The sequence below is a fragment of the Penicillium digitatum genome, chromosome 4 (assembly GCF_016767815.1).
Source record: "Penicillium digitatum chromosome 4, complete sequence".
Classification (NCBI taxonomy): domain Eukaryota; kingdom Fungi; phylum Ascomycota; class Eurotiomycetes; order Eurotiales; family Aspergillaceae; genus Penicillium; species Penicillium digitatum.
The window spans coordinates 3448999-3473172 of NC_089387.1; the positions used below are offsets into that span (position 1 = coordinate 3448999).

A 24174-nucleotide genomic window follows, 5' to 3' on the forward strand; every position below is an offset into this window, starting at 1 on the left:
GTATTCCCATCGTAAATGTATCACTCTTCCCATCTCCTTGCTTATCCTCCATGGACTAAGGGGCAGGATAAAGTACCGATTAAGCATCACGTCCCTCCAGTACTAACAAGGGTGGTGGATCCCACCGTTTACCCATCTTGATGAGTTAGAAGAATACGGGCACATTGTAACGCGTGGGATACTCCGTAGATGTCACCCTGTCACTAGAGTTGTCTATCCTATCACGGGCTAGTCAGCTTCACAAGATCACTCAAGAGGTTTTGATCGACTCCATCGTTGTCGTCATGAGTCGCAGGGAGTTGAAATACAAAGTTTAATCAAATACCGAAGGCCCAACTTTGGAATCCCGAACGAATTTACCGGCCGGCCGGGCTTAACTCGGTCTTGTCTCAAACGCCTCAAATTCAGCCCTAGAGATCTGCACATCAAATATCGACCGGGCTTGCTTCTTGTCTGAAAGGCCCCAAATTTAGACCCGAGGCTTTCAAGTGATCGACATGTACTGGCTGAAAGGGGGAAAGCACCTTGGAATGCGAACCCAACAATATGTAAGAGACGATTCAAATTGCCACTGTGCTGTTTCGCTGAATACAAGCGTGAATTTGGTACTATGTGCGAAGTACGGAGTATGTTGTACGAGGTTCGTACGTATGGAGTACCTTGTAGGTGCATGGGCCTTATCTGTACGGAGTACCCGTACTCCGTGGTTGTTAAATATAACACAACCCTAGACTTGCTCGGTCAAACCCCGATTCCCAAGTGGAGCCACTCAAATTCTGTGAACGAACGCCCGATTAGCTTCACAATTCTCGGATGTTCCCTTGTGGGGAAGAGGGTGTTCTTTTTTTGGGATCGAGTCGAGGTTTGGTGGGGGGGAGAAGAGCCGGGGGGGGGAATATATCTGGGCATATATTGAGGTTGATGGGCATTCGAGTGTGTGCTTTCTCATACAACATAGACATTTTACCATGAACAGAGTCCATACCATACGAGTCACGGAGAACATTCACCCAAGAACTCCGTTCATGCACTGGGAACCGTTTTCGGGAGCAAAAGTAAAGTTTATCGTCGGGAAGGAGATTGAGTTTAAAGTTTGGACTCGTCCATTGGCCTTGGGACATTCGTACCGAGTACGGAGCACGGAGTACTCATATCGATCTACCAAGTACGAAAGGGTTGTCAGTTACCATAGCCCCAGTCGCATAGACCACGCATATCCGACTTGCATTTCCTGGAAATGGGGTCCCCTCATCGAGCTTGTGGCGCTAGATGACGCACTGTGGGGTCCACAGTTCCTCTTTTGGCGTTCTACATGTTCGTAGCCTACAGCTTATGCATGAAGAACTATGCACAAGAACAGATAGCCGCTTATACGGCCTTGTCTGGTCTTTGAACTTGACTTTTAACCGTTTTTTTTTAAAAAAAAAATTTTTTTACGTGAAAGCAGCCAAAAAGAAGCACAATGAGTGGAAGAGACTTTTCCATGGATGACCAGGGGGCTATGTGTGTTTCTAAGTAGGCTAGTTCAAATTTTTCAAAAGTTGGTCTCCCCATTCATACCCAGATTTCAATGGTACTCTTTATCCCCTACAGCTCGTATACGCTGCACTCGCACACATTGGTGGTGTGGACCACTTAAGGAAGCTGCACCGATTGAACTTAAACTTTGGTCATGAGATCGTCTTGCGATCAACCCCTTATAGGGAGATTGTTTGATGTGTCGCTTAAAGGGTCATTCCTGACACATCAATTGGAGGGTTTGTCAATCCTTCCTAGAATTCGTCAAACCCTTCGACCCCCTTTCCCATGCATGTGCTTCATACTGTGTGCCCAAATCCCCGAACGTGATTAACGCTGTAACCACAGAGCGTTAGGCTGCAAGCTCTAGAAATACAGCGAAGTGCTAAACTTGGTTAAGAGCTTGTCATGACGCTCCCTTTGACAACCTTGCCGGGAAACTCAAGGAGCCTTTGTCCGCATGAGCAATCTTCCCAGCACTGCCCCGTAGATGTGAGCAGTCGGCAGTCTCAAATGAGGGGTTCTAACGACAGTATGGACCAAAGTACGCCGTGCCTCTAATCAATTTGGCAGTGAGGTATGAATACCTACATGTAGGAATGAGAGACCGAAAGGCGCTATGAGAAAAACGTCAAAGGGCAGGAAGCAGTGTCTGACCGAAGCTGGCGTAGGTGGAAGCCTATAGATCAATTTTCACCAGTCATACTTGACCCATCATTTTATGTTGGATGACATTTTGGCCATGTTGCCCTCGGGTATTCTGTTTTTTTTTTGCCTAGGCTAGATTTTCACACATCTGGGGGGAACCGGGATGCAAAAAAGATATGGTACCTAGTGAGTACATAGTTATGTGATTTCTTCTATATAACGTGTCTAATATCATCTCTAACCAATTCGATTTGTACTAGGACTATTCAACCCTGGTTTTTTTCCATTAAAGATAGAGGCAACGTAAACCAAGGATTCCTAAGTGATGCGAAAAAAGGAAGCTGAGTGTCGAAACATGTGATGGTTTTCCTCCAGAAATTTTAGGCATCAAGTGGTGTTGCCTAAGGCTTGAAAAAAAAATGGGAACCCCGTGACCGTCAAATGTCACTTTCATTGTGGACACCAGTAACTCCCTCTAAACATCAAGTACAACATACACTCTTAGAACTCTGAATCACGAAATCAAGTTTCAAGCTTGAGATTTTGCCACTATCGTTCCAACATCATTCCTTCGAGCCTGTGTCTCCACCATTCCAAAAGGGCTCCGCTGCATTAGCCCGCCCACGGCTGATCGCTCTGAATCTGGGTACCAAAATCTGTCTTGCTTCGAGTCGCAGTTCGCTGTGGAGGCTGTGTCCCTAATACATCCTTGCCTTCTGGTTGAGCCAATCACCGCTGTCTTTTTTGTTCCTAGCAGTTTCGGGTCTCGCCAAGTCTCCTCCATCCCTGGATTCCTGGTCAACAGGCGCCGTTGGGCCTTCACCGTCTCGTCCGTGCGGCCATCGTAATTCAGCCACAGTAGCTTCCCTAAATCGAGGGAATCGCAGGAGAAAAGAAAATTTACAGGGCGGAAGAATTCCTGAAGCCACCCCTCTACCGTGATGGTCCCTCATTACACAATGGATCCCAATACTGGTTATCCCGCAGGCTATCCCGTCCCGACTCAGAGCCCCCAAAACCAACAGATGTCTTTTTACCCTAATGCTGTTCCCCCATACCCCCAATCAAAGACACCGTCGGCTCAGCATTTTGGTGCTATGCCCATGCAGCCTGGTCCTGGCGGAGCTATGATGCCTTCAGGTTTCCAACAAGCTTCCGGTTCGTTGCCCCCTCTTCCTTCTTTTTTGGTTGTTATCATTGGCACGGCGCACCTGTCACTCTTATCCGGCGGGGTGGAATTGTTGCTCAGATTCCTGGGGAAAGGAAGGGGTCTCGTGAGGCTCAACGTCGGATTGAATAATTTCTACTCGAGCCCCTCTCCCCCCCTCTCAATGCTTGTATCACCCGCCCCTAAGACAACCGGCTTAGATGAAATTTGCCGTGTCGCTAATCACCCTTCGCACTGTCTGTCTTTGACCATTTGTCTCCTATCTACTTTTACCTAATGTCCAGGTCACTTTTGTTTTGGTTGGGATACTTTTGGACTAACCATTTTCTTAATCATAATAGCAGCACCTATGGATAGTTTCTCAGCGCCCTACACTCAGACCCCCATCCCTACCCTCATGGGCCAGTTTGTCCCCGCTCAAGGCACATCCGGCGCAAACATGCCATCTCAAGTAGCGCAGACCTTCTCTCAAAACATGGCTTCCATATCAGCGAACAACCTACTCGGCACACAGCCCAAACCCCCTTCTCAAATGAACTCACCCCAAACCGGTGCTTCTCCCGCAGTTCCAAACCAGGCACAGGCCCAAGCCCAAGCTCAGGCTCAATTTGCAGCGCGTGAAAAGGCCCGCGTCACGGCCCTCCTCGATATCAACTCAGCCTTGTTGCAAGAGGTGGTGAATCTACAAGCGGCCGGCAAGGCTGGCCCCGCCTCCAACCCAGATACAAATTCACCGTCGTCAGAGCAACTGGATGCATCCAAAGCCCACCAGAAGCCAAGCCCTGAATACATTGAGTGCATGCGACGCCTACAAGCCAATCTAGCCTACCTCGCGACTATCGCCGATCGAGCGAAGAAGGCGGGTGGAGTCGTGCCCCAGACGCCAGCGATCATGACACCGCCTCCCAACCTTCCCACTGTGAATGAGCTATATGCTAGACTTAACGAGCTCTTCTCGCGATCTGCAAAGGCCTCTACTTCGCAAAGACCAAGTCCTCCGTCCATGCAAGGAAATGGTGGACCTAGCCCTGGCGCTATGGCCGAGTCGATTATCTGAAGCAACAAATGGGGAAATATGCAATCCTCCGCGTGAGAAGGCATGTCACAGATTAAATCGAATTCCTGATTTGTCCGCCGCCGCGAATCAGGCGACCATGGTTTGGGCCACCAATATGGGCTTTGCGGGAGGCGCCAGCTCGTCCTCTTCCACGCTATGTTTTTAAAAAGCATGGACCTTCCACCATGCGCACCATCTCTGCCGGCTGAACCCCCGAATGCATAACCAGTTGAGAACTTTGAAGCAGCCATGATCTGTGTGATACCTGACTGGGAAATATCCTGGGCTCCCCGAGTTCCCCTCTTTGGAAGAGTGGGAGCATTTGGCAAGAACGAATCTCGTGTTGAGTCAGTCGGGCTACCCAGCAACCTCCAGATTTGTACATTAGTTGAATGTAACGTAACCTCTGATGTATCCTATTTATATGTAAATCAGGCAACGAGGTACTCCAAGTCATCTTCACTATTAGGCGCAAGAGGCGGCCCTGAGATCAAGTCGTGCAACCACATAACCGCCTATTCTCTCCGCTTTCTTGAAGCTTGACACCCTCTTGTTTTCAAGGCGCAGCAGTATTTCAATTCTGGGTGTGTAAATGTGCACCAATGTTCAGCCCGACATGACTTCAACCTATCAGAACATAAAGATCATAGACAGGTGTCCTCCGTAGGTCTTCGGTAAATGGTGGCCTGGCTTTCTGCCCGCAACAATCCAAAGATGTGAGAAGCAAGGCCCTCAGCCAATTATATGACGCTAGTACTTCTCCGCCTTTGGGACCTTGTTGGAGGGTACGTTTTGCCTTGGATGTCCAGGCGCGTACATATTTTCCCCAATCATCTGGTGGATGTATTGTTCTTTGTTGGCTGTATGCAGAAGGAGCTTGCGAATTGCCACCATCTCCCCTTTGTCCTCTTATCGAGCTTCAAAACAAACATTCACTCCTTTGAGGTCTCTAGCCACTGATCGGTCATTTGCGTCACATTCCCTAACTCCGCATCGTCCGCACCTTCACGTGTTTCAATCGTCTTGTATCCCATTCTCTGCTGCCCCGTTAGTCTCAAGAGGCTCCCGGACGATCTCATTTGTTGCCAAGCTCCTAAATCCCCGTCCATACCACCTATACACCTCGCATCTACTCACTATGGATGGCAAGGGCGACATGGGTGCAAAGCGAAAGCGTAGCACAGCGGCCAATGCTTCCGAGCATCCCAACAAGCAACTCAGACCTGAGCCCGCAGTCTTGACTCCCGACGATTCGACACCTGCCAACGGAACCATCTATGAGGTCGAGGAGGATGTAGATGAAGCTCCCTCGCCAGTCGCCATCCCCGCTACAACAGACTCGCCTGAATGGCAGGCTACCATCGAGAGGGTCGTGAAATGCGCTGTCTCCATTCACTTCTGTCAGACCTGTTCGTTCGATACGGAGCTCTCCATGTCCAGTCAAGCAACTGGTTTCGTGGTGGATGCAGAGCGTGGCTACATATTGACCAATCGCCACGTTGTCGGTGCTGGTCCTTTCTGGGGATACTGTATATTTGACAACCACGAGGAAGTAGGTCGATTCTGCGCCATGGTCCGGTCAACCCACTTGCCCAGTTGCTAACCAAATTGTCCCAACCACAGTGCGATGTTCAGCCTGTATACCGGGACCCCGTTCATGATTTCGGAATCTTGAGGTTTGACCCGGCGAAAATTCGATATATGGATGTCACTGAGCTTAAGCTCCAGCCAGATGGAGCGCGAGTTGGCACGGAAATCCGTGTTGTGGGAAACGACGCTGGAGAAAAGCTGAGCATTCTGTCTGGTGTGATCAGTCGACTGGACCGAAACGCACCGGAGTATGGAGAGGGCTACTGTGATTTCAACACAAACTACATCCAGGCCGCAGCTGCAGCCAGTGGTGGTAGTTCGGGAAGTCCAGTGGTCAATCTCGCTGGCCATGCAGTTGCTCTGCAGGCTGGTGGTCGAGCTGACGGTGCTGCAACAGACTACTTTTTGCCGCTGGACCGCCCGCTTCGCGCACTGGAGTGTATCCGCCAAGCTCAGCCTGTCACTCGTGGTACAATTCAAACACAATGGGTCTTGAGGCCTTTCGACGAGTGTCGCCGTCTTGGTCTGACCCCCGAGTGGGAGGCTGCTATACGTGCCGCATCACCCACTGAAACAAACATGCTTGCAGCGGAGATCATTCTTCCAGAGGGGCCCGCAGATGGCAAGTTGTTGGAGGGAGACGTGCTTATCAAGGTGAATGGAGAGCTCCTTACGCAGTTTGTTCGTCTCGATGACATCCTTGACTCGAATGTCGGCGAATCTGTCAAGTTGCTTGTTCAGAGAGGCGGCCAAGACGTTGAGGTCGAGTGTCAAGTGGGAAATCTTCATGATATCACCCCCGATCGCTTCGTGACAGTTGCTGGCGCCAGCTTCCATAATTTATCATACCAGCAGTCACGTCTGTATGCCATTGCCACACGCGGAGTCTATGTTTGTGAGTCAGCGGGCTCTTTCAAGCTGGAGAACACAGTGGCAGGGTGGATCATTGATTCGATTGACAAGCGGCCCATCCGTAACCTTGATGAGTTCGTTGAGGTCATGAAGAACATTCCCGATCGCACTCGCGTGGTGATCTCCTACCGCCATATTCGCGATCTCCACACTAAGGGAACTAGTATCATCTACGTTGATCGTCACTGGCATCCTAAGATGCGGATGGCGGTCCGTAATGACGAGTCTGGTGTCTGGGATTTCTCCGACATCGCCGATCCCATTCCTGCTGAACTCCCTATCCCAAGAGAGGCCAACTTTATCCAATTAGACGGTATCAGCCAGCCTGCTGCTGCCGAGATTGTCCGTAGCTTCGTGCGTGTATCATGCATCATGCCCTTGAAACTAGATGGATATCCGCAAGCAAAGAAGACTGGATTTGGACTGGTCATCGATGCCGAGAAGGGTCTAGTGATAGTATCACGAGCCATTGTTCCCTACGATCTTTGCGACATCAACATCACTGTGGCCGACTCCATCATTGTCAGTGCTAAGGTTGTCTTCCTACACCCGCTTCAGAACTACAGCATCATCCAATACGACCCCAGTCTCGTCAAGGCTCCGGTCAAGAGCGCCCAGCTCAGCACTAACTATATCAAACAAGGCCAAGATACTATCTTTGTCGGGTTTAATCAAAACTACCGCATTGTCGTAGCCAAAACTACCGTCACTGATATTACAACCGTGTCAATCCCCGCCAACGCGGCTGCCCCTCGTTACCGAGCAATCAACCTCGACGCTGTCACTGTGGATACTGGGCTAAGTTCACAATGTTCCAACGGTGTGCTTGTCGGCGAAGACGGTGTGGTACAAGCTTTGTGGTTGAACTATCTCGGTGAGCGCTCTACAAGCTCTCACAAGGATGTCGAATACCACCTGGGCCTTGCCACTCCATACCTGCTTCCCGTGATTTCCAAGATCCAGCAAGGGGAAGTCCCAACATTGCGAATTTTGAACATGGAAAGCTATGTTGTGCAGATGAGCCAGGCTCGCATCATGGGCGTTTCCCAGGAGTGGATTAACAAGGTCACTGAGGCTAACCCATCGCGCCACCAGCTGTTCATGGTACGCAAGGTTGACAGCCCTCCGGCAGGCATCATCCCCGACCCCAGCACCAGCTTCCAAGAAGCCGACATCATTCTCACCCTAGATAACCAGATCATCACCCGCGTTTCAGAGCTAGATGTCATGTATGAAAAAGAATTCCTGGATGCACTGGTCATTCGAAATGGCGAGGAAGTGCGCATCCGCGTCCCCACAGTGCCAACTCGGGATATTGAGACAGATCGTGCCCTTGCCTTCTGCGGTGCTGTTCTACAGAAGCCCCACCATGCTGTTCGCCAGCAGATCTCCAAGGTCCACAGCGAGATCTACGTGAGCGCGAGGGTGAGTTTTGATGCCTCAGTTCTATCCATTGGGATGTCACTAACCCTATTCTTCAGAGCCGTGGTTCCCCCGCTTACCACTACGGTCTTGCACCCACCAACTTCCTCACTGCTGTCAACAGTGTCTCGACTCCAGACCTGGACAGCTTCATTCGGGAAGTCCGCAAAATTCCTGACAACGAGTACTTCCGTATTCGTGCCGTGACCTTCGACAACGTCCCCTGGGTTGTCACCATGAAGAAGAATGATCACTACGTGAGTCCTTTCCCCTACACTTATCCACCGAAACAAAAATCTTCAAACGGCGTGCTAACCTTCAACAGTTCCCCATGTCCGAATATGTCAAGGATCCCACCACAGAATCTGGCTGGCGCACCATCTCCTACGAAACTCAAATTGGGGTGGCACCCGACGCTGTGAATCTCAACCCCGATGCCATGGATGAGGCTGCAGATGGAGGAGCTAGTGAAATCGAACCGGATATGCCGTAAGTGCTGGGCCTGATGACGATATCAACTGCATGGAGGCTAGAGAGTCTTATATTATGTTTTTCTCGGCGCTGCCGGGGGGGTAGGTTCGGACTGGGGTTTTCATTTGGACTTTTTTTTTTCATGTGTTTTTCACTGCCATCTCATGGTGTATGTCCCCCAGATGGGGGGGGGGGGGGGGCTAGGTATATGACCCAGTATAAAATCATTAGCAATGCACATGAGCATAATCTTTGGGGGTTTCCTTTTGGAGTAGGGTTGCACAGGGTTAGATTTATAGGTTGGGCTGTCAAAATGTCCTGCTATGATTCCATGATCTCTAGGGAGGCAATTTCCAGTTATAGTGATCTTTGATAACTCGAGAACCCCTTCGGATCTTGTAGAGGATCTGTTTCTTTTGACGGGTGGGGTTCTGGAGGGTGTCTCTGTCTCCGTGGTAGATGTCCCATTAATTATGTGGTGAACAGTCATGTCAGACCCCTACCCTCGGGGGCTCTGTGGGCAATAAAACACTTGGTTCTTGCTTTTCTGGTACATCAGACAGCCAGTGAATAACAGGTTGGGCATCAACACCTGAGGGATGCACTGTGGGTGTAAATATGTCACCACATTTTTTTATCAGATACGACAAAGAAAAAAAAATGGACGCCTCTTTAAAACTGGCAAGGAATTATTGAACATGAATAAGGAAATTGAAAAGAAGGTTGAAAGATTCAGAAGAGATAGGAGCCTGCAAAGATCACACTAGACAATGATCCGAGAGGAGAAAAAAAAGAAAACAGTCGTGCATCATCCGTGAATCGAACACGGGCCTCGTCGATGGCAACGACGAATTCTACCACTAGACCAATGATGCTGGTTGATGTAAGAGTGAGTCAAATGATGCAACTTAACGCTGCGCCCAATCTCAGCCCTACTTCTTCACAGTCCAGGTGAACTTCAACACAATGCCTGCGTGAGAATATCCAAGGTCACAATAATAATTCATTAACCCCATGTACCGATGGATACAACTATGCAGCTGCTCTCTAGGACCATAAACAGAAGTGACCCCCAAGAATAATACAACAAAACGCCATCAAGTAGATGATACACCCGTAACACCAAACCATGTCCACCACCAAATCCATAACCCAAAAGAAGGCCACCGCCATTCAATGTACAGACCAATTTACAATCCATGAAAGAAAAAATTCACACCGTTATGCTGATCACTAGCTGTTGAAGCTCCAGCCACCATTGAGCCGCAACCGCTGTCGTTCGGCAACATCCTTCCGAATCTCCTCTTGGGTCAGTCCATCGGGCCCGGACCAGTTCGCACTGCTGGTGCGGTCACGGTATTTCTTGACCTTCTTATCTGCCTTGAAGGTGTCTTCGAGAGAGAATGGCGCTATTGGCCCGAAGATCGAGTCAACTTCCATACCATCCTGCTGCCGAAGAAGACCCTCCAGCTCCTTCGCCTGTGCCCACTTGGGTACTGGGAACATCTCGGAGTCGGAGTCGTCATCATCTTCACTATCAGTGTTGATCTCCGGCAAGTGAATATTCTCACCACTGGGGTACTTAGGAGATGGCTTGGCTTGTGGGCGCTGGGCGGAGTTAGGCGCAGCCTTGTGGGTGCTTGGTGGAGGAGGTGCATGATTGGGCTCGGCAAACGGTATCTTGCCGTTCGTGTACGTGACTATCGGGTGAGCGGGTCGCTGAGGTTGGGCATTTCTGTAACTGGAAGAGGTCGACTGGGGTGCAATGGAAGACTGTCCGCGACCAAGGGTAGAAGGCTGGATGGATTTCCAAAGTCAATGATTCGTTCGTCAGGAAATTCAAGAGATTCGGTATTACTAACCTTTCTAATATTCGATTGACGGATAGGCTGCGCCATCGTGCGCACAGGTGGCAAAGGGTTGTACTCATCCTCCGTCTTTCGCCGTTTAAACTCGCCAGTTGATTGCACGTTGCTGGGTTTAGAGGGCGCAGGTCGGTGGTTGGCTTCATCGTTGGCCCTCTTCGGCGGTTTGGCAGGGTTAGGCGCTGGTGGGTTGATGCTGCGGCCACCGAATGGCTGAATAGAGCTACCCAAGCGAGAAGCAGGGCGGGAAGCGCCCAAATCACTTCGCTGAGAAGACTGAGAATATGACTGCTCGTGCTGTAGGATTGGCCCCTGACGACTGTTAGCAGGGTGGAAAACCCCCGATTGACACAACGCGCTTACCTCACTGAGTATCTGCTGGCTGCCTTGCCTCCCATGCTTCCGAGCATTCTCTGCTTGTCGCTTCTTGATTGCCTCCATACGGGCGGCTTTGTTTGGATCCTCCTGAGCCGACCGGTCGCGGCGCTCCCGTTCAGCCTGAAGGTCCCTTTCAGCCTGGCGCTCCCGTTCAGCTTCAACACGACTCCTCATCTCCTGCCGACGGGCCTCTTCCTGTTGTTGCTGCTGGGAAGCACGTTTGCGTTCTAGCTCACGCTTTTGTTCTTCCTTCCGGCGTGCCTCGCGTTCTTGCTCCTTCTTGCGGTCGCTGGCGACTTGAGCCTTACGCTGGGCTTGTGTTTGACTGGAAATAGAGCTCTTGAAGCTGCTTGCAGAAGATGCTGTATGCAAGGATGTATTGCTACCCTTCTTTTTCAGAGTTGGCTTCGAGGTAGGAGCAGAGGACGCAACCAATTCCTGAGTACTCGAAGACGATGGGACAGGGATTTGTTGACGAGACATGGTGCTGCCAACACGAATAGACATGGGTTGAGGCGTTGGGCGTTTCATGGGCTCGCGAGTGGGTTTGAGAGGACGGCGGTCATTTTGCTTCGGTTGAGGGATGGCAAATCTCGAGTTAGACTCCTGAGCCAATTCAGGTTCGCGGGATTGTTGACGCTGTGAGTGGGGGGCCTTGTGTGCTGCTGAGCCTGACCTTTCTTCTGGCTCGACCGAGGAATTTTCCTGAGCGGCTTTAAGCTTAAGGGCTCTTTGCTTTTCTTGTTCCCGAGCTCTTTCAGTACGCTCTTCTTCTTCTTCTTCTTCTTCTTCTTCTTCTTGATCCCCACGCTCCTGCTCTTCCCGTTGATGCTGGCGCCGTTTTTCTTCTTTCTCGGTGGAGCTTCGTGTCCGGCGGCCTTCTGGACGCTGAGGACTGATAATAGGAACTGGTTGGGATAGATGTTTGGCCAGTTTTGTTGATGGGTCAGCACTTGGCTGAATGCGCGCCTGCTCAGGCGAGTGTTCTATCCGTAGCGTGCTGCCAGTGCTTGAGAATAAGCCCTTGGCAGATTTCATAATCGAGTGCAGTTTCAGCTTTGAAGCACTGATGTGACCATCGAAGCGTCTTGGTGAGCCTGTTGGAGTAGTAGAAGCATCAGCAGCAGTATGAGACAGAGAAATGCTTGGTTGGTGACCGTGCGGTCGGGGCGAAGAGAATATTGAGGTAGAAGATTTAGGATATGCAGGCTCTGTTTGCCATGTGTCTATCTTATTGATTGCTCGCGGTTTTTCGATTTCGGCAAGCTTCTCCTTAACAGTTGTGCCTTTGCTCTTGAAAAGCTCTGGTTTCTGGGGAGAGCTTAGAGGCCTGATCCAGTCATCATCCACCGACATTGGCTCTGGAGCTGGAGCCTCATGTGCCCTTTCGTTAGATGCGTCAGATTTTGACTCAGCTTTGGAAGCTGGAAGGTCTGGGTAGGAAACCTGGCCAGCTACTAGCCCAGAAGCGGATGGAATCGATTTTCTGGGTCGGGATGGCTGAAGTTTGCCTAGCATGCTTATTCTATCATGCAATGACTGTGTGGACTTTTTGATGTGCATCCTGGTAGCCTCGTCAGGATCTGCTTCTTCACTCGGTTCTTTCTCAGGTTCAATTTCCAACACTCTGGAACCGGAACTATCCTCTGCCGCAGCTTGCGGAATCCTATGGCCACCAGTCTGCCTGCCAAAGTAACTGGGACGCCCAGCAGTGCTCATTTTCGCCAGGTCAACATAACTTGTACGAGTTTTCAAAGGTTCTCGCGCAGGAAGGGTGGCAAAGCTTAAGCTGCTCTTCCGAGCGAATGGTCGTTCTGGAGTAGAACCATCCGAAGGTGAGCCGATTTCATCAAGATTGTCCAGAATTGTGTCGTCTTTCGTGACATTCTCCATATCCTCGTCCTCTGGGTGAGATTCTTGCGTCTGGATAGGTGCAGCTACCGGGGATACTGGGGCCTTTTCTGGGGATGGCTCAGGTTTGGAGACAGCCGGAACACTCTTCTTTGGCTCAGGTTCCTTTTTCTGTCGGTTTTCCAACATTTTGGCATCTAGCGTCGATTTTCTTTTCTTAATCGGAGTCGAAATGACTCCAGTATCAGATTCTTTGGGAACCGATGCGATCGGACACGCTTTTCGCTCTTGGGTTGGAGTTGGGTCCTTGTTCGGCTCGACGGTCTCTCCGCGGGCGCGGATCTCTTCCCGCGCAGAGTGGAAAGATTCTTCATTCGTTTGCTGACTAGCCAAAAAATTGACCTCTTGTATATCAGGATTCATGGGCTCGTCCTGTTCGAAAGGCTGGGTAGAAGCCTGAGATTCTTGTTGCACGACAGGCAGTACCATTTCATCGTCTCCGGGCATGCCATGATAGCCTGAGTCAGAGTTGTGTTTAGGGGATGAGTTCAGATTTTGGGTGAGATCGGGACATTCGGGCTGCGAAGCTTCCTCCTTCACGATCTTGGTGCGGGGCACATGTGACGCCTCAACGGGTGCGGGTTTAGAAACAACACGATGGATGAATGGACTCGTGCTTGCTTGGTTCTCTAGTTGTTTCTGGGCGGATGAGAAGATTTCGCTCAAGGGCTGTAAGGGGCATTAGACGAGAACTGTTGGAATCACTTCGAATTGGAGAGTACTCACCACTCGAGACTCTTCCGGGTTACGTTTGCGAGCGGTTCGGGGCGTCTTGCCTCTCATCTTCCCGGGCGTCTTGAAAACATCTGCGAAGTTGCTGTGTGATTGTTAGCACTGAACAGACAGAGTTCATAGTATGCGGTCGCAACTCACGCCTGGCCCTTGGAGAAGATCTCGGTCATATGTTCATTTAACCAGTCCATTTCATGTCGGACAGGGTATTCCACCTCTTCCATTTCTTGCTCCACTAGCTCGGCTATGTTTTCCTTCTCTGCTGCAATCCATGGCGCTGAGCCGACGGGCTTCTGCGCCCTCGCGCTTGCCACCATGATCTAAACAACGCGCCGTTGGTGGAAGTGGAGAAACTTGAACGAGCAATTAGCGGAGTATGGATAGAGTTGTACGTTGTAATAGTACAATCATGGAGATTGTGGGTGGTGGGTCGCGCTGAGTTGTCGGGGAATGGAGATGTCGAGAATCAAAACAGACCTAATCGGGTCGATAGCAACGCGTGGGTCATGTGATTCTCTGTTTATGGCAACTTCGTCTCTCCATTCTATTCTTTTTTTTTGGGGTAAAATGTGAATTTCGTGAAAATTGAAGAAACACATTGAAATACAACTCATTCCCCTTATTGATCAAAACCCCCTCCAGATTCCTTGTCGGAGTTGTCGTCAGACCTAAACCCATACTCCTATCCATTAGAGTCCAGTTCCTCATCACTAGTATTAAATTCATACCCATTGGTAACGCAGTCAGCAACCACTTGCTCAGCAGGAGCTCTCAAGGATATTCCGGTCTATTCCAAATAGGATTCCTTGATATAGTTCCAATCTAAGTCTCGAGGTAATGGACGGCTCCAATTGACTCAGGTGGGGGATTTAAATGCCGCCGATCATCCAAGGGCTCTTGCGAAGGCCGCCAACCATCATAAAATAATACTGGAGCTGAGCTGATTAGGCGCCACTTCATTACGCACCCAGCGCCGTCCGCTAAGCATGGAACTACCCATGTATCTGGTACTGTGGTATGAGCCTTAGCTGCGACCATGTTGGTGCTATTGGCTCGCTGGAATCGCCATTGGTCGACCGTTTCGCCCGCAATGTAGTCCACTTCGTCTTTACGTCGCTCGATGCTTTCAATGTCGATACAAAACCTGGTGACGCTAGAGGGCAGCTCCAACCACTTGCCCCAGGCCTCTTCGTTGTGTAACTGCTCGGAAATTTCCCACATCCAGGTGTCGGTGTATCGGAAGTGATAGCAACAGGCTTGGGATGAAAATGATGCATGGTGAATATCCTATCGAAACTCGGGGTGCTCTCGAGCTTCCATAGCAGAGGAAATACTCGAAGATGCCCGTCCTGTAATTCGTTATGTCGATCATAAATCAAATCTAGGCCTTGCTGCATTTTCTCGACAGTAGTAATTCGTTTGGAAGTGTGGTCCCCAGAGGCCATCCAGACTGCATGCTCCGAACAGATGAAGGGCATAAACCATGCCTCTATGTAGACTTTTTTGCAGGTTTGGAGCAGTTTTGTGTAGGTCTGACGGCGGTCTCATACCCTGGTCGCGTGCAGTATCCATCTTGCTCAGGTGGTTGTGTGATGCCTGGGGCACTTTTCAAAGAGTAGGCGAAGATCTCATAACTAGTCTCCGGAGGGAGAAGTGTGAACAGCTTTGGGGCTGCTCGTTGGACTTTGTAAATCAAGTGGGAGAAAGATTTGGCTCTGTCATTTTGACTAACAAATTCGGGTTTGGGTTTTGAGAATGGGACTAAAAGAGGAACCCCTGTCTATTTATTCGACAACTTCGGACTCCGATGAGGCTGAGGCGATGCTACCTACGATGCTAGTGGGGATCAGCCAACATATATCGGTATTGATACTTAACGCAGAAGTGGGATATTGACTATAGTCGCACTGATAGAGGTCGTGAATATACCATTCCCATGACCCTGTGTCTTAATTATCCGACCAGCAGCTTGGGTAGAAAGAAAAGCACCATCAAGATTGACCTTCAAAGTCTCGCTCTATTGATCGGAGGTGTAGTCTTCAGTGGCGATACTCGAGATAATCCCAGAGTTGACGACCATTAATCAAGTTTCCCAAAGTCCTTCGCCACCGGCTGGACAGCCGCCTAGATCTCAGACTGGATGACCACATTGGCTTTGTATGTTGCTGCGCGTACACTGTTAGTAGATGCAATTTGGATGCAATTGCACTGGCGGTATTGGGCGTATGATAGATCAAGGCGACGTTTGCAAGGTGCTTGATGGCTTTGTAGCGTCCAGTAGGGTGGCTTACATTTGCACCAGCTTCAGCAAATGCTCTCGAGACTTCAAGATCGATTCCACGAGCGCCTCCTACGATAGATTGTTATTCTTTACTCTTTCGATGAATGGGACACACTGCACCAGTCACAACTGCGACTTTGCCCGTGAAATCGGATGCTTTCATAACGTGCTGGTTTGGGGGTTGTGCGAGTACCATTTAATCACGCTAGTAGGCCGTCGCTTGCACTCGAGACAAAAGTATGAAATTGATCAGAGTAGCAACGAAGAAAAATAGAACGGATGTGAACCATGTCCTCCTCGATACCCGCATCGGGTCATCTCCGACATGTTCTCCAATCCTCGTGACTTTAAAGATTGTAAGGCAATTCCTAGCGAAAACGACGTAACACTGATGATACTGGCTCAGTCTGACTCTTTCCATGGTCACGGCGAGCCTTAATCCTTCGGCCGATGGTCACCTTTCTCAGTGCTTTGATGTGAACCGTTGGCACAGCTAGCTGAGGAGGTTGGGTGAGAGACATTGAGATGTCGACTCACTTTTCTGAGTCCTTTGAACAACTGCTTGTTTTCTCGGTTGAGCTCGTAAGCCCACAGGAGGGCGAGGGCTTCGTTGGACGTTGCATTTTCCATTGTCAAAGATGGGGAGACGTGCAAAGATGCAAACCAAGGAAATGAGAAGAATGGCCTTGTGACGTCTTAGTCATTTTCAAAAAACTCATAATCCCTGCATTCCCCCCTTTTTTTTGGTGTTCTATTGGTGTTCTTTAGACCAAGTTCAAACGGTATGAAAGGTGCAAATGACTGTTCCTATGTAGGACCTTTGAGAATATTATGACCCTAAAACTAGAAAAATAGCCAGGGCTCTACTTTACCTCTTACTCTATACCTAACTGGCTCAGAAGCCAGAAGAAAACTCAGAAACAGCAAACAAGTACATTTTAAACCTCATGTACTTTGTGTGTCTGGTCAAATAGCGAGGAGACACCGAGTATTCAAAGATGTCAGTCCTTTGGGGTTCAAAGGTTCTCCCCTTAATCACTCTTGGCATCGCCCTCGTCCTCGGTATTGGCATCGTCGGTCTGCTCCTTGGTCTGAGACTTATGGTCATCATCGTTTTTGGTGGAAGCTTCCATCTTGTCAAGGCTCTTCCTCAGACGTTCGAATCTCATTCGAGCGGCATTGTTCTTGATTCCAAAGTGTTTGGCAACGGCTGGGATGTCAACCTTTGAGTTCATGTTGTTAACGCAATTCACATATGAGATGTAAGTGAGATGAAGCAGAAAAACACAAAATCTACCAACCTGGACGTCTGAGATCTTGTAGCAGGCCCACAGGAACAAGAGCTGTCTTTTCACATCGGATTCTTTGGGCTCTTTTGGTTTGGATAGGCTTTTTCCAGCCGTCGGGGGGGATTTGGTTCGAGCCATTGATACTCAAAGAAAGGCGTGATGACTATCTGGGAGCTCTTTGAATGTAAAAAACGAGTTTGTTAGAAAAGAAATACCAGTGAAGTTGAGGGAAAGGGAAGAAAGGAAGAGAGAGAGATCGAGTCCGAGTTCGAGTTTAAATAATGGCATTAGCAAACAACCGACAAGAAAGCCATGTCTTTTGATAGAACAAGCGTATATGAATATGCATTTGGTTCATTATCTTGATCTTCTATACGAATTAATCTATCAACGTTGGGGTTATTGCCCACAGTCGAAAACAAAAAAGCGCCGAGAAGCGCTTGTTCAGGCGAAGAATCAAACCCCCTTTGTCTTTACAGATTCGAGGTTCTTTCGAGGTTCTTTACTGGATATAAAAAGATAGGGAGACAGAGTCGAGGGTTTTCCTTTTTGTCAAACCTCAAATACGGCCTCCCTAGGCCATAAACAGGAACCTTGGTTTTTGTTATGGTCTAGTGGAAAGTACGCTGTATTTCGTTCAACACTTGTCCCACTGCACACGATTAGAATTGAAATGCGACATGGACCACAAAAGCAAAAACTCACCTCTTCCGCGCCGTCATAGCCCAGCCAGGCTCTGTATAGCTTCTCTGCGAATTCAGAGTTAAACATGAACGTCGTGTTGTATATGATATCATCATGTTGACCCCAGCTCCAGATGCTACCAAGCCCAGCGTTGACCTTGCCAGGTTCACCTGGGTTGACGCGGCGATTTAATTCCTCGGGGTCCCATTTGGAATTATGGTATACCGGTTGAGGAACCTGGACCGCCTTCAGACCATAGTACAAAGCCCAGGATATAGGAGACATCTCGGATGCGAGACCAATCCCAGATTTTACCCTATTCTTAAGCAACGTGCTGAGAAGTCGCGCCGAGATGCAAGACATTGCCACGACAGCCGCCCGGCGTGGGGTCTCTTGATCTTGAGGGAAATTGAAGACGCGACCACGGAAAGGCCCGTCCGTACCAACTGGGTTGAAATGGGGTAACCAGGTAATGAGATCAGCTTCTTCACTCACACCCCAGGTCCCTGGCTCATCTCCTGGGCGAGGCACGGGGGGCAGAATGGCTTGCCCTTCGATGTCGATGCCTTCTGCGGGATGAGGGCCCCAAACACTGCTATTGTCATGACCAGGCATTTCTTGATCAATCTTCTTCATAAACTCTTCCCAAATGCCATGAACAGCAGGAATATAGAAGTGAGAATTCCGTTCCCACAGATACTTGCGTGGTCGCTGTTTCGCAAATTCTGTTGCCTTGTGCAAACGTTCGTACATATGGCCGGTATATCGTGAATCTATCTCGAACTGCCAGATGTAGTCGTACTGAGGGTGTAGTCGAGAGAAAATCTGCGTAGGCTGGAAATACTGTAAGATCCCTCTATTACAATGTCAGCAGGGTAGGTCTAGCTCAGAGGGCTGTAACATAGACATGAACATCAATCTCCGAATATCAATCCTTCAACATATCCGCGTTAAACCATGCCGCCAGGCTGCGCAGCTCCTGTGGCAAAAGTTTCGCTTTGAATGTCTCCCAGGCAGCATGATCAGTTTCTTTGGGCATTTTCTCGCCCTGGCAGTCACTGAGGAGGATAAGCTCATATTCTGCACCCGAATAGAGCGACGGCTCCATAATCATAGATCGAATGTGATACAAGTCGTTTTCAGTGTATTTAATGCCGATCCAAGAGCGCAGTATGACGGCTGCCCGGGGATGAGCCCTGTCTGTTTTGTTCAAGGGCTCACGAGACTGTACATTGAAATTCAGTGACTTGTACAGAGCGGTTATCTTCCCTTCAGATTGTTGCCTGCGATATCGATCGCTATTGCGCTGCAGGCACTCATGTTGTAGATGTGCCCAGTCCACTTGCTGCCAGTCTATTTCGGCGGGCTCGTTAGAACCAAATGTACCATTCCAATTGTGGATTCGAGTAGGTTCATTACCGTGAAGGTAGCCATATGCACCATATCGAGAGTAGCGATCGGCACAGAGACTCTTGTTCAAACTCCACGACTCATGCGATCCGAATATTGGCTTGGGGAAATCTAGTCCTTGATGATTAGTCTGCCGTCGACTCCTAAACTATTCCTCTTCGCACCTGTGGTATTCCAGTGAAACCCGCTCATCATTAAATCTTCATCCTTGCGGCTCAGGAGTCGCCCTTGGGGTCCAATGCATGGCTGAAAAAGATCAGAATGAACAAATAAGGGGAAACGAGAAAAGAGGCTATCTGCAATCACTTTGACAGCTTCACTCGCAATGGAACTACTAGAGCTTGTCTGGAATAAGGAATTAAAAAAAAAACACCAGGCCCAGGGCGGCAAAGGCGAGACAGCGCCTTGAACCGAAACCCCTCCGCAGTGCCACGAAGAAATTCATGAATATCTAAAATCTGCAAAATCCAATCCTTTATCTGAGAGCCTTGCCAATTTTGCAGCTCTTGAGAACCGAATGCTAGTGGCTTGGCTCGGCTTGGGTTTCTCTACATATGTGTGCGGCCAATCGAATAGAGCACAATGCATGGCTGCCGAGAAACCTGAACAGGAAGAGAAAAAAAAAGGGAGAAATGGTTGCTAGAACCAATTCTTTGCATACCCATGTTGTAGTCTGTTGGGCTGCCGTTTCTTTTGGGGCTGTTGTATTTTCTTACCTTGGCCAGTTGGAGACCCGGATCCGCCCAGATCTGTCCATCTTGTTGATTTTTGAACAACAGATCGACTACTTTTGAGATGAAAACTCCAGCCAATATGTGTACTCTTAATAGGGATATCGCTATGTACTCAAATACTAAATCAACAAGTTCGCCTACAGACGCAACTCCAACATCAGCCCACTGTGATAAACATTTCCAACATGGTTATACGTATTTCTTCCAGAATCCCCACGATTAGATTAAACTAGTCAGTCGCAGTTCGTCGACCCCATCCACTGAAGAATCCCCCATTGTTGCTGGACGGTGTCCCAAGATTCTTTGAGACTTCGATGGGAGATTTACTGGCCAAGCTGAATCGCGACTGCGATAATCCAACACAGGAATGGCGGTTTTCAGGATTTGCTGCGGCAGCCTGGGAGGCCTTGATCATTTTCCGGAATGATTCCAACTTGCCCTTTACTTCCTCAAGCTCTTGCCTAGCAACTGCCTCTGCTGTCTTAGCAATAACCAAGTCCATGAGCAATGCTTCTTCAGCGGCGGTTTTGTTACTCTCCGTCGACATCACACTCTGGAAACCTAGACTGCTTGTCCGCCTGTTATATGTGGGACTTTTTGTGGAGTTGGTGCGGGCTAGCTTGAATTCGCGCAGACCACTAGTGGGAGATTGGTTGTCCCCAGAGTCGGCAGCAGAAGAAATTGTCGTTTCTAGCGGTGTTTCGGATAGAGGAGTTTTGAAGGTACGCAGCTCCCGGTTCAGACGCTCGAGCCGCTGTCGCTCCCGATGACCATCTTGAATCCGGCCCCGAGCTTCTCGTAATTGTTCCTTGAGGGACGAGTTCTCCTTTTCAAAATCGTCGATGCGCCGTGTGAGGTTCAAGCAACGGCCTGCTTCTACCTCATGCATTTCCTTCCATCGAATAACATCGTCATTGAGCTGGAGCTTGGTCTTAGTGATTGAAATACGTTTCGGGTTGACTGATTCAAAGCGTGCTTGGGCTTTGGTTATCAATTCGGCCGGTTGCGTCTCAGTCAGCAGCTCTCTGATATGGTTCAACATCTCCTTGGCCAGGGCATGGTCTTCCTCTCGTTCCTCCCTCTCCTGTTGTAGCTCACGTGTGAGGCTAGCTTGTTGGCGCTGAAGATCGCTGAGCGCCATCAAGAGTTCTTCAATCTGGGTATGGAGGTCGCGATCTTTGTGATGCGAAGACACGTTAGATTTCACGCGTGATTTTTGGATATCGACGCTAGCTGCAGCCGCCGATAGTTCGGTGGCAGCAGTGCTCGCGTCAGATGTAGTTTCAATGGAGTTGAGTGTGGATGTCAGGCTCTGCTTAGAAATAGAGCGACGAATGGTACTGTTCTGACGTGACGGGCTAGTATTCGGATTGAGTGACTTGGCCAAATTGTGAGAGTTGGACGAGCCAGCCCATAGTCGCCCAAGGAAACCAGAGGCCGTTGCCTGCATTTGCGGGAAGGAGGGTCCGGATGGTGAGCCTTTAGATTGGTTGTAGCTGGTTTCAAGGGCTTGGAGACTCTCTTTCGTCACGAGAGAGGTGAGAGACACGAAATCATTAACAAGATCATCAGCATTGAAGGCGTATCTGAGTAAAATGGGTTAGAAGAGTTCTTTGTTTCCTAAATTTGCTTTGTGCGATGCCCAAAAACTTACGTGTCCCACAAGCTTCGAGATAACAACAGTTGCATCACGTCTTCAAATTCGCTGCAAGACAAAATTCTCTTCTCGTTGCGCTGCATCAGGGAAAGTGCAACCCGCATCAGAGTCTCGCAAGCTCCTTCCAAAAAGATAACGTCATAAATTCGGAGAAGCATCGGTAACGGACAGGCCACCGCAAAGAACGATAGGAACCACTGTGATACGTAGACCGGCTCAACGTGGAGTGCTTCGAGATGTTGGAACAGGACCGGCCTGTGTCGTGCTAGAAGATTTTGGAACTGATAAACATGAAGGTGGAGACCCGAGAGGTCTGGAAGATAGCAAGATCGGAGGTTGTAGTGATCCATGAGACTACAATACGTAACACATCAGTATGGCTTCTCCAAGGTATACATGTGTCTTCCGGCAAGGAGACTTACCGGACAAGAACGCAAAAGGCCTCAGCATCTGTCATGTGCATGAGCAGAGGGCCTACCACAAACCCAAGACCTTGACAGTAGCCGATCTTGGTATCGTAAAGACTGAAGCATCGCAACACTCGACCGAGCATTTGTTGACCCTCGCCGTTCGGGTCGCGAAACATTTCAACATTAGGAAAGCTGCGGCCAATATCTTTTCCAATAAGCCCATCGTACGGACTGCTTTCACCCGAAAGTCTCTGGAATTCACTCAACAGATTGGGATCTCGTGCACCCGCCAGGCTAGGCCACACCACTCCTCGCAATGGCGGAGGCACACCTTGTTTAACTTTGTTCGATGTCAATGTTGGCAAACGCTGGGCAGTCTGGTGGTAATCGGCAACAAGTGCAGCCCAGAACTCCAACTCGGTCATTGGAGGAGGGGGCAACTGCGAGTATCGTAGCTCTGCCCGAGTGGGATCCCTAATAAGTCGCTTGATGTGGTGTAGTGACTCGGCCCGGGACTGCCGCTGGTGTATCTTGCCCTTAGGAACCTTGGGTATCCTGGACTTGGGATTGGTCGCCAAAGCATTGTTTTCTTGTTCGAGTCGAGCGAGGAGTAGGGCCGTGGACTAAAATTAGATGAAGAATGTTAGCACCCCCCCGTCTCCCAGAATTCTGCGGAAGCTTCTCACACTTACTTCGTCAGACCCCTCCCCACGCGGTTCTTGTTCTTCTGTCTTATCTAGTGTCTCCCAATCCGTTTCATTGTCAAACATGTCGCCTGTCTGTCTCCCCCTGTCCGCGCCTAGGGATTGGGGATTGGGGGTGGTCCTCGCCAGTGGCGCCGGTTCCAAGGACTCCTCACTCTCCTTCTCAAGATGGCTTATCTCCACTGGGGTTGGAGGGATGTCAAGAGTGCGCCAATCCGGTTGGATGTGCTCTGAACTGGATTGGTTATCGGACAACGCGACGGTGACCATCGAGTCATGGTTAGGTGCATGACTGCTGCTGGGAGATGCTGGCTCGGAATATTCCATTGTGACGCGATAGGAAATAGAAAAGGTGCTAGGAAGGGTGTAAACGCGTTGTTGGTGTTGACAATATTGAAATCGGAGGATTGCAGGGGGGGTTATTTCAGGCGGGTTTCAACTGCATAGTTATGCACTTTCACGCACGAGTACGTATTCAAGAAACGAAGTCCTTCTAGCAGAAGTGGGACCTGAATATGAATTTAGACTTGAATCTAGCACAAGACACAAAGGCTGGAGAAAGGGAAAAAAAGGGAGTCAGGAGAGATCCCACCAATTTCGTTAGCCCCCTTTAGCTTTCCCCTCGTGGAGTCTCGGTCCCGTCGATCATCCTCATACACCGACTGTTTGACCATTGAACTGAATATACGATTATCGTACGAAGTACTGATATATCGTATATTTGATGTTGTTTTAAATATGAGAGAATATAGCAGTGCTAAATTTCTTGACTTTTTACCTGTGTACTATCAGCGTCCGTTCCCCACACAAAGAAATTGGCATCGGAAGGATTGCGAGTATATTTGACTAGCACTAATCCATATGTACGGAGTAGTACTAGTACTATGCTTGGAATCATGATCATCTCGAGTCTCGATATTTGAACGACATTGCCTGCAGGTACGAAGTACAGCCTCCCACATTTGGAAAATTAAATGTCCAAGGGGCACTATAATCGTACCGCCATGTATCTTTGATACAATCCTTCATGGCTTTCATTAGCTGGTACTCCAAAAATGACTGGTTTGATTGGTTGAATATCGGAGCCAAATGTTGAAATACCAATACCACCCCCTGGCTTGCCTGTTTTACCTCACTTTGTATTGCTGGCCAACATTATGTGTTAAATGTGTACATCCTGCATCATGAACTCGAAAATGATGATGTACTGGGCTGAATGGCTACTACATGTATTCCAGGTCTCTGTATCCCTTGGAAGTCACACCTTCGACTGCTCATAGAGATCCACAGACTATGGTCCATGCGGTCCGCCTGTCAGAACTGGGATGGTTTC

General features: G+C 49.3%; 7 protein-coding genes and 1 non-coding gene across 8 annotated transcripts; 2 read left to right on the forward strand and 6 right to left on the reverse strand.

The window, feature by feature from the left end:
• Positions 1–3125: 3125 nt before the first annotated feature.
• On the forward strand, positions 3126–4391 carry Pdw03_1171 (pro-apoptotic serine protease nma111; the record flags this gene model as incomplete). Its single annotated transcript, XM_014679419.2, has 2 exons — positions 3126–3324; positions 3676–4391. The coding sequence occupies 2 exons, from the start codon at positions 3126–3128 to the stop codon at positions 4389–4391; spliced, it is 915 nt and encodes a 304-aa protein (XP_014534905.2).
• A 1138-nt stretch (positions 4392–5529) lies between these two features.
• Pdw03_1172 (Peptidase S1C, HrtA/DegP2/Q/S) lies at positions 5530–8808 on the forward strand (the record flags this gene model as incomplete). Its single annotated transcript, XM_014679420.1, has 4 exons — positions 5530–5943; positions 6015–8318; positions 8375–8572; positions 8641–8808. 4 exons carry the CDS (start codon positions 5530–5532, stop codon positions 8806–8808), a joined length of 3084 nt encoding a protein of 1027 aa, XP_014534906.1.
• Positions 8809–9590: 782 nt separating this feature from the next.
• On the reverse strand, positions 9591–9661 carry Pdw03_tRNA138. Its single transcript has one exon. It is a non-coding gene; the product is annotated as a tRNA-Gly (tRNA).
• A 358-nt stretch (positions 9662–10019) lies between these two features.
• Pdw03_1173 (Inner centromere protein-related protein) lies at positions 10020–13989 on the reverse strand (the record flags this gene model as incomplete). Its single annotated transcript, XM_014679421.1, has 5 exons — positions 10020–10583; positions 10649–10963; positions 11015–13609; positions 13667–13757; positions 13814–13989. The coding sequence occupies 5 exons, from the start codon at positions 13987–13989 to the stop codon at positions 10020–10022; spliced, it is 3741 nt and encodes a 1246-aa protein (XP_014534907.1).
• A 302-nt stretch (positions 13990–14291) lies between these two features.
• Pdw03_1174 (alanine--tRNA ligase) lies at positions 14292–14893 on the reverse strand (the record flags this gene model as incomplete). The annotated part of the gene is made up of 3 exons (XM_066099831.1): positions 14292–14340; positions 14401–14442; positions 14640–14893. 3 exons carry the CDS (start codon positions 14891–14893, stop codon positions 14292–14294), a joined length of 345 nt encoding a protein of 114 aa, XP_065957558.1.
• A 2091-nt stretch (positions 14894–16984) lies between these two features.
• Positions 16985–17380, reverse strand: Pdw03_1175 (Short-chain dehydrogenase/reductase SDR; the record flags this gene model as incomplete). Its single annotated transcript, XM_014679422.2, has 2 exons — positions 16985–17176; positions 17255–17380. 2 exons carry the CDS (start codon positions 17378–17380, stop codon positions 16985–16987), a joined length of 318 nt encoding a protein of 105 aa, XP_014534908.2.
• A 499-nt stretch (positions 17381–17879) lies between these two features.
• Pdw03_1176 (Reticulocyte-binding protein 2-like protein a) lies at positions 17880–19528 on the reverse strand (the record flags this gene model as incomplete). The annotated part of the gene is made up of 5 exons (XM_066099832.1): positions 17880–17894; positions 17948–18782; positions 18868–19279; positions 19346–19447; positions 19501–19528. The coding sequence occupies 5 exons, from the start codon at positions 19526–19528 to the stop codon at positions 17880–17882; spliced, it is 1392 nt and encodes a 463-aa protein (XP_065957559.1).
• A 771-nt stretch (positions 19529–20299) lies between these two features.
• Pdw03_1177 (GTPase activating protein (Evi5), putative) lies at positions 20300–23168 on the reverse strand (the record flags this gene model as incomplete). Its single annotated transcript, XM_014679425.1, has 4 exons — positions 20300–21656; positions 21725–22081; positions 22150–22760; positions 22830–23168. The coding sequence occupies 4 exons, from the start codon at positions 23166–23168 to the stop codon at positions 20300–20302; spliced, it is 2664 nt and encodes an 887-aa protein (XP_014534911.1).
• Positions 23169–24174: the final 1006 nt, after the last annotated feature.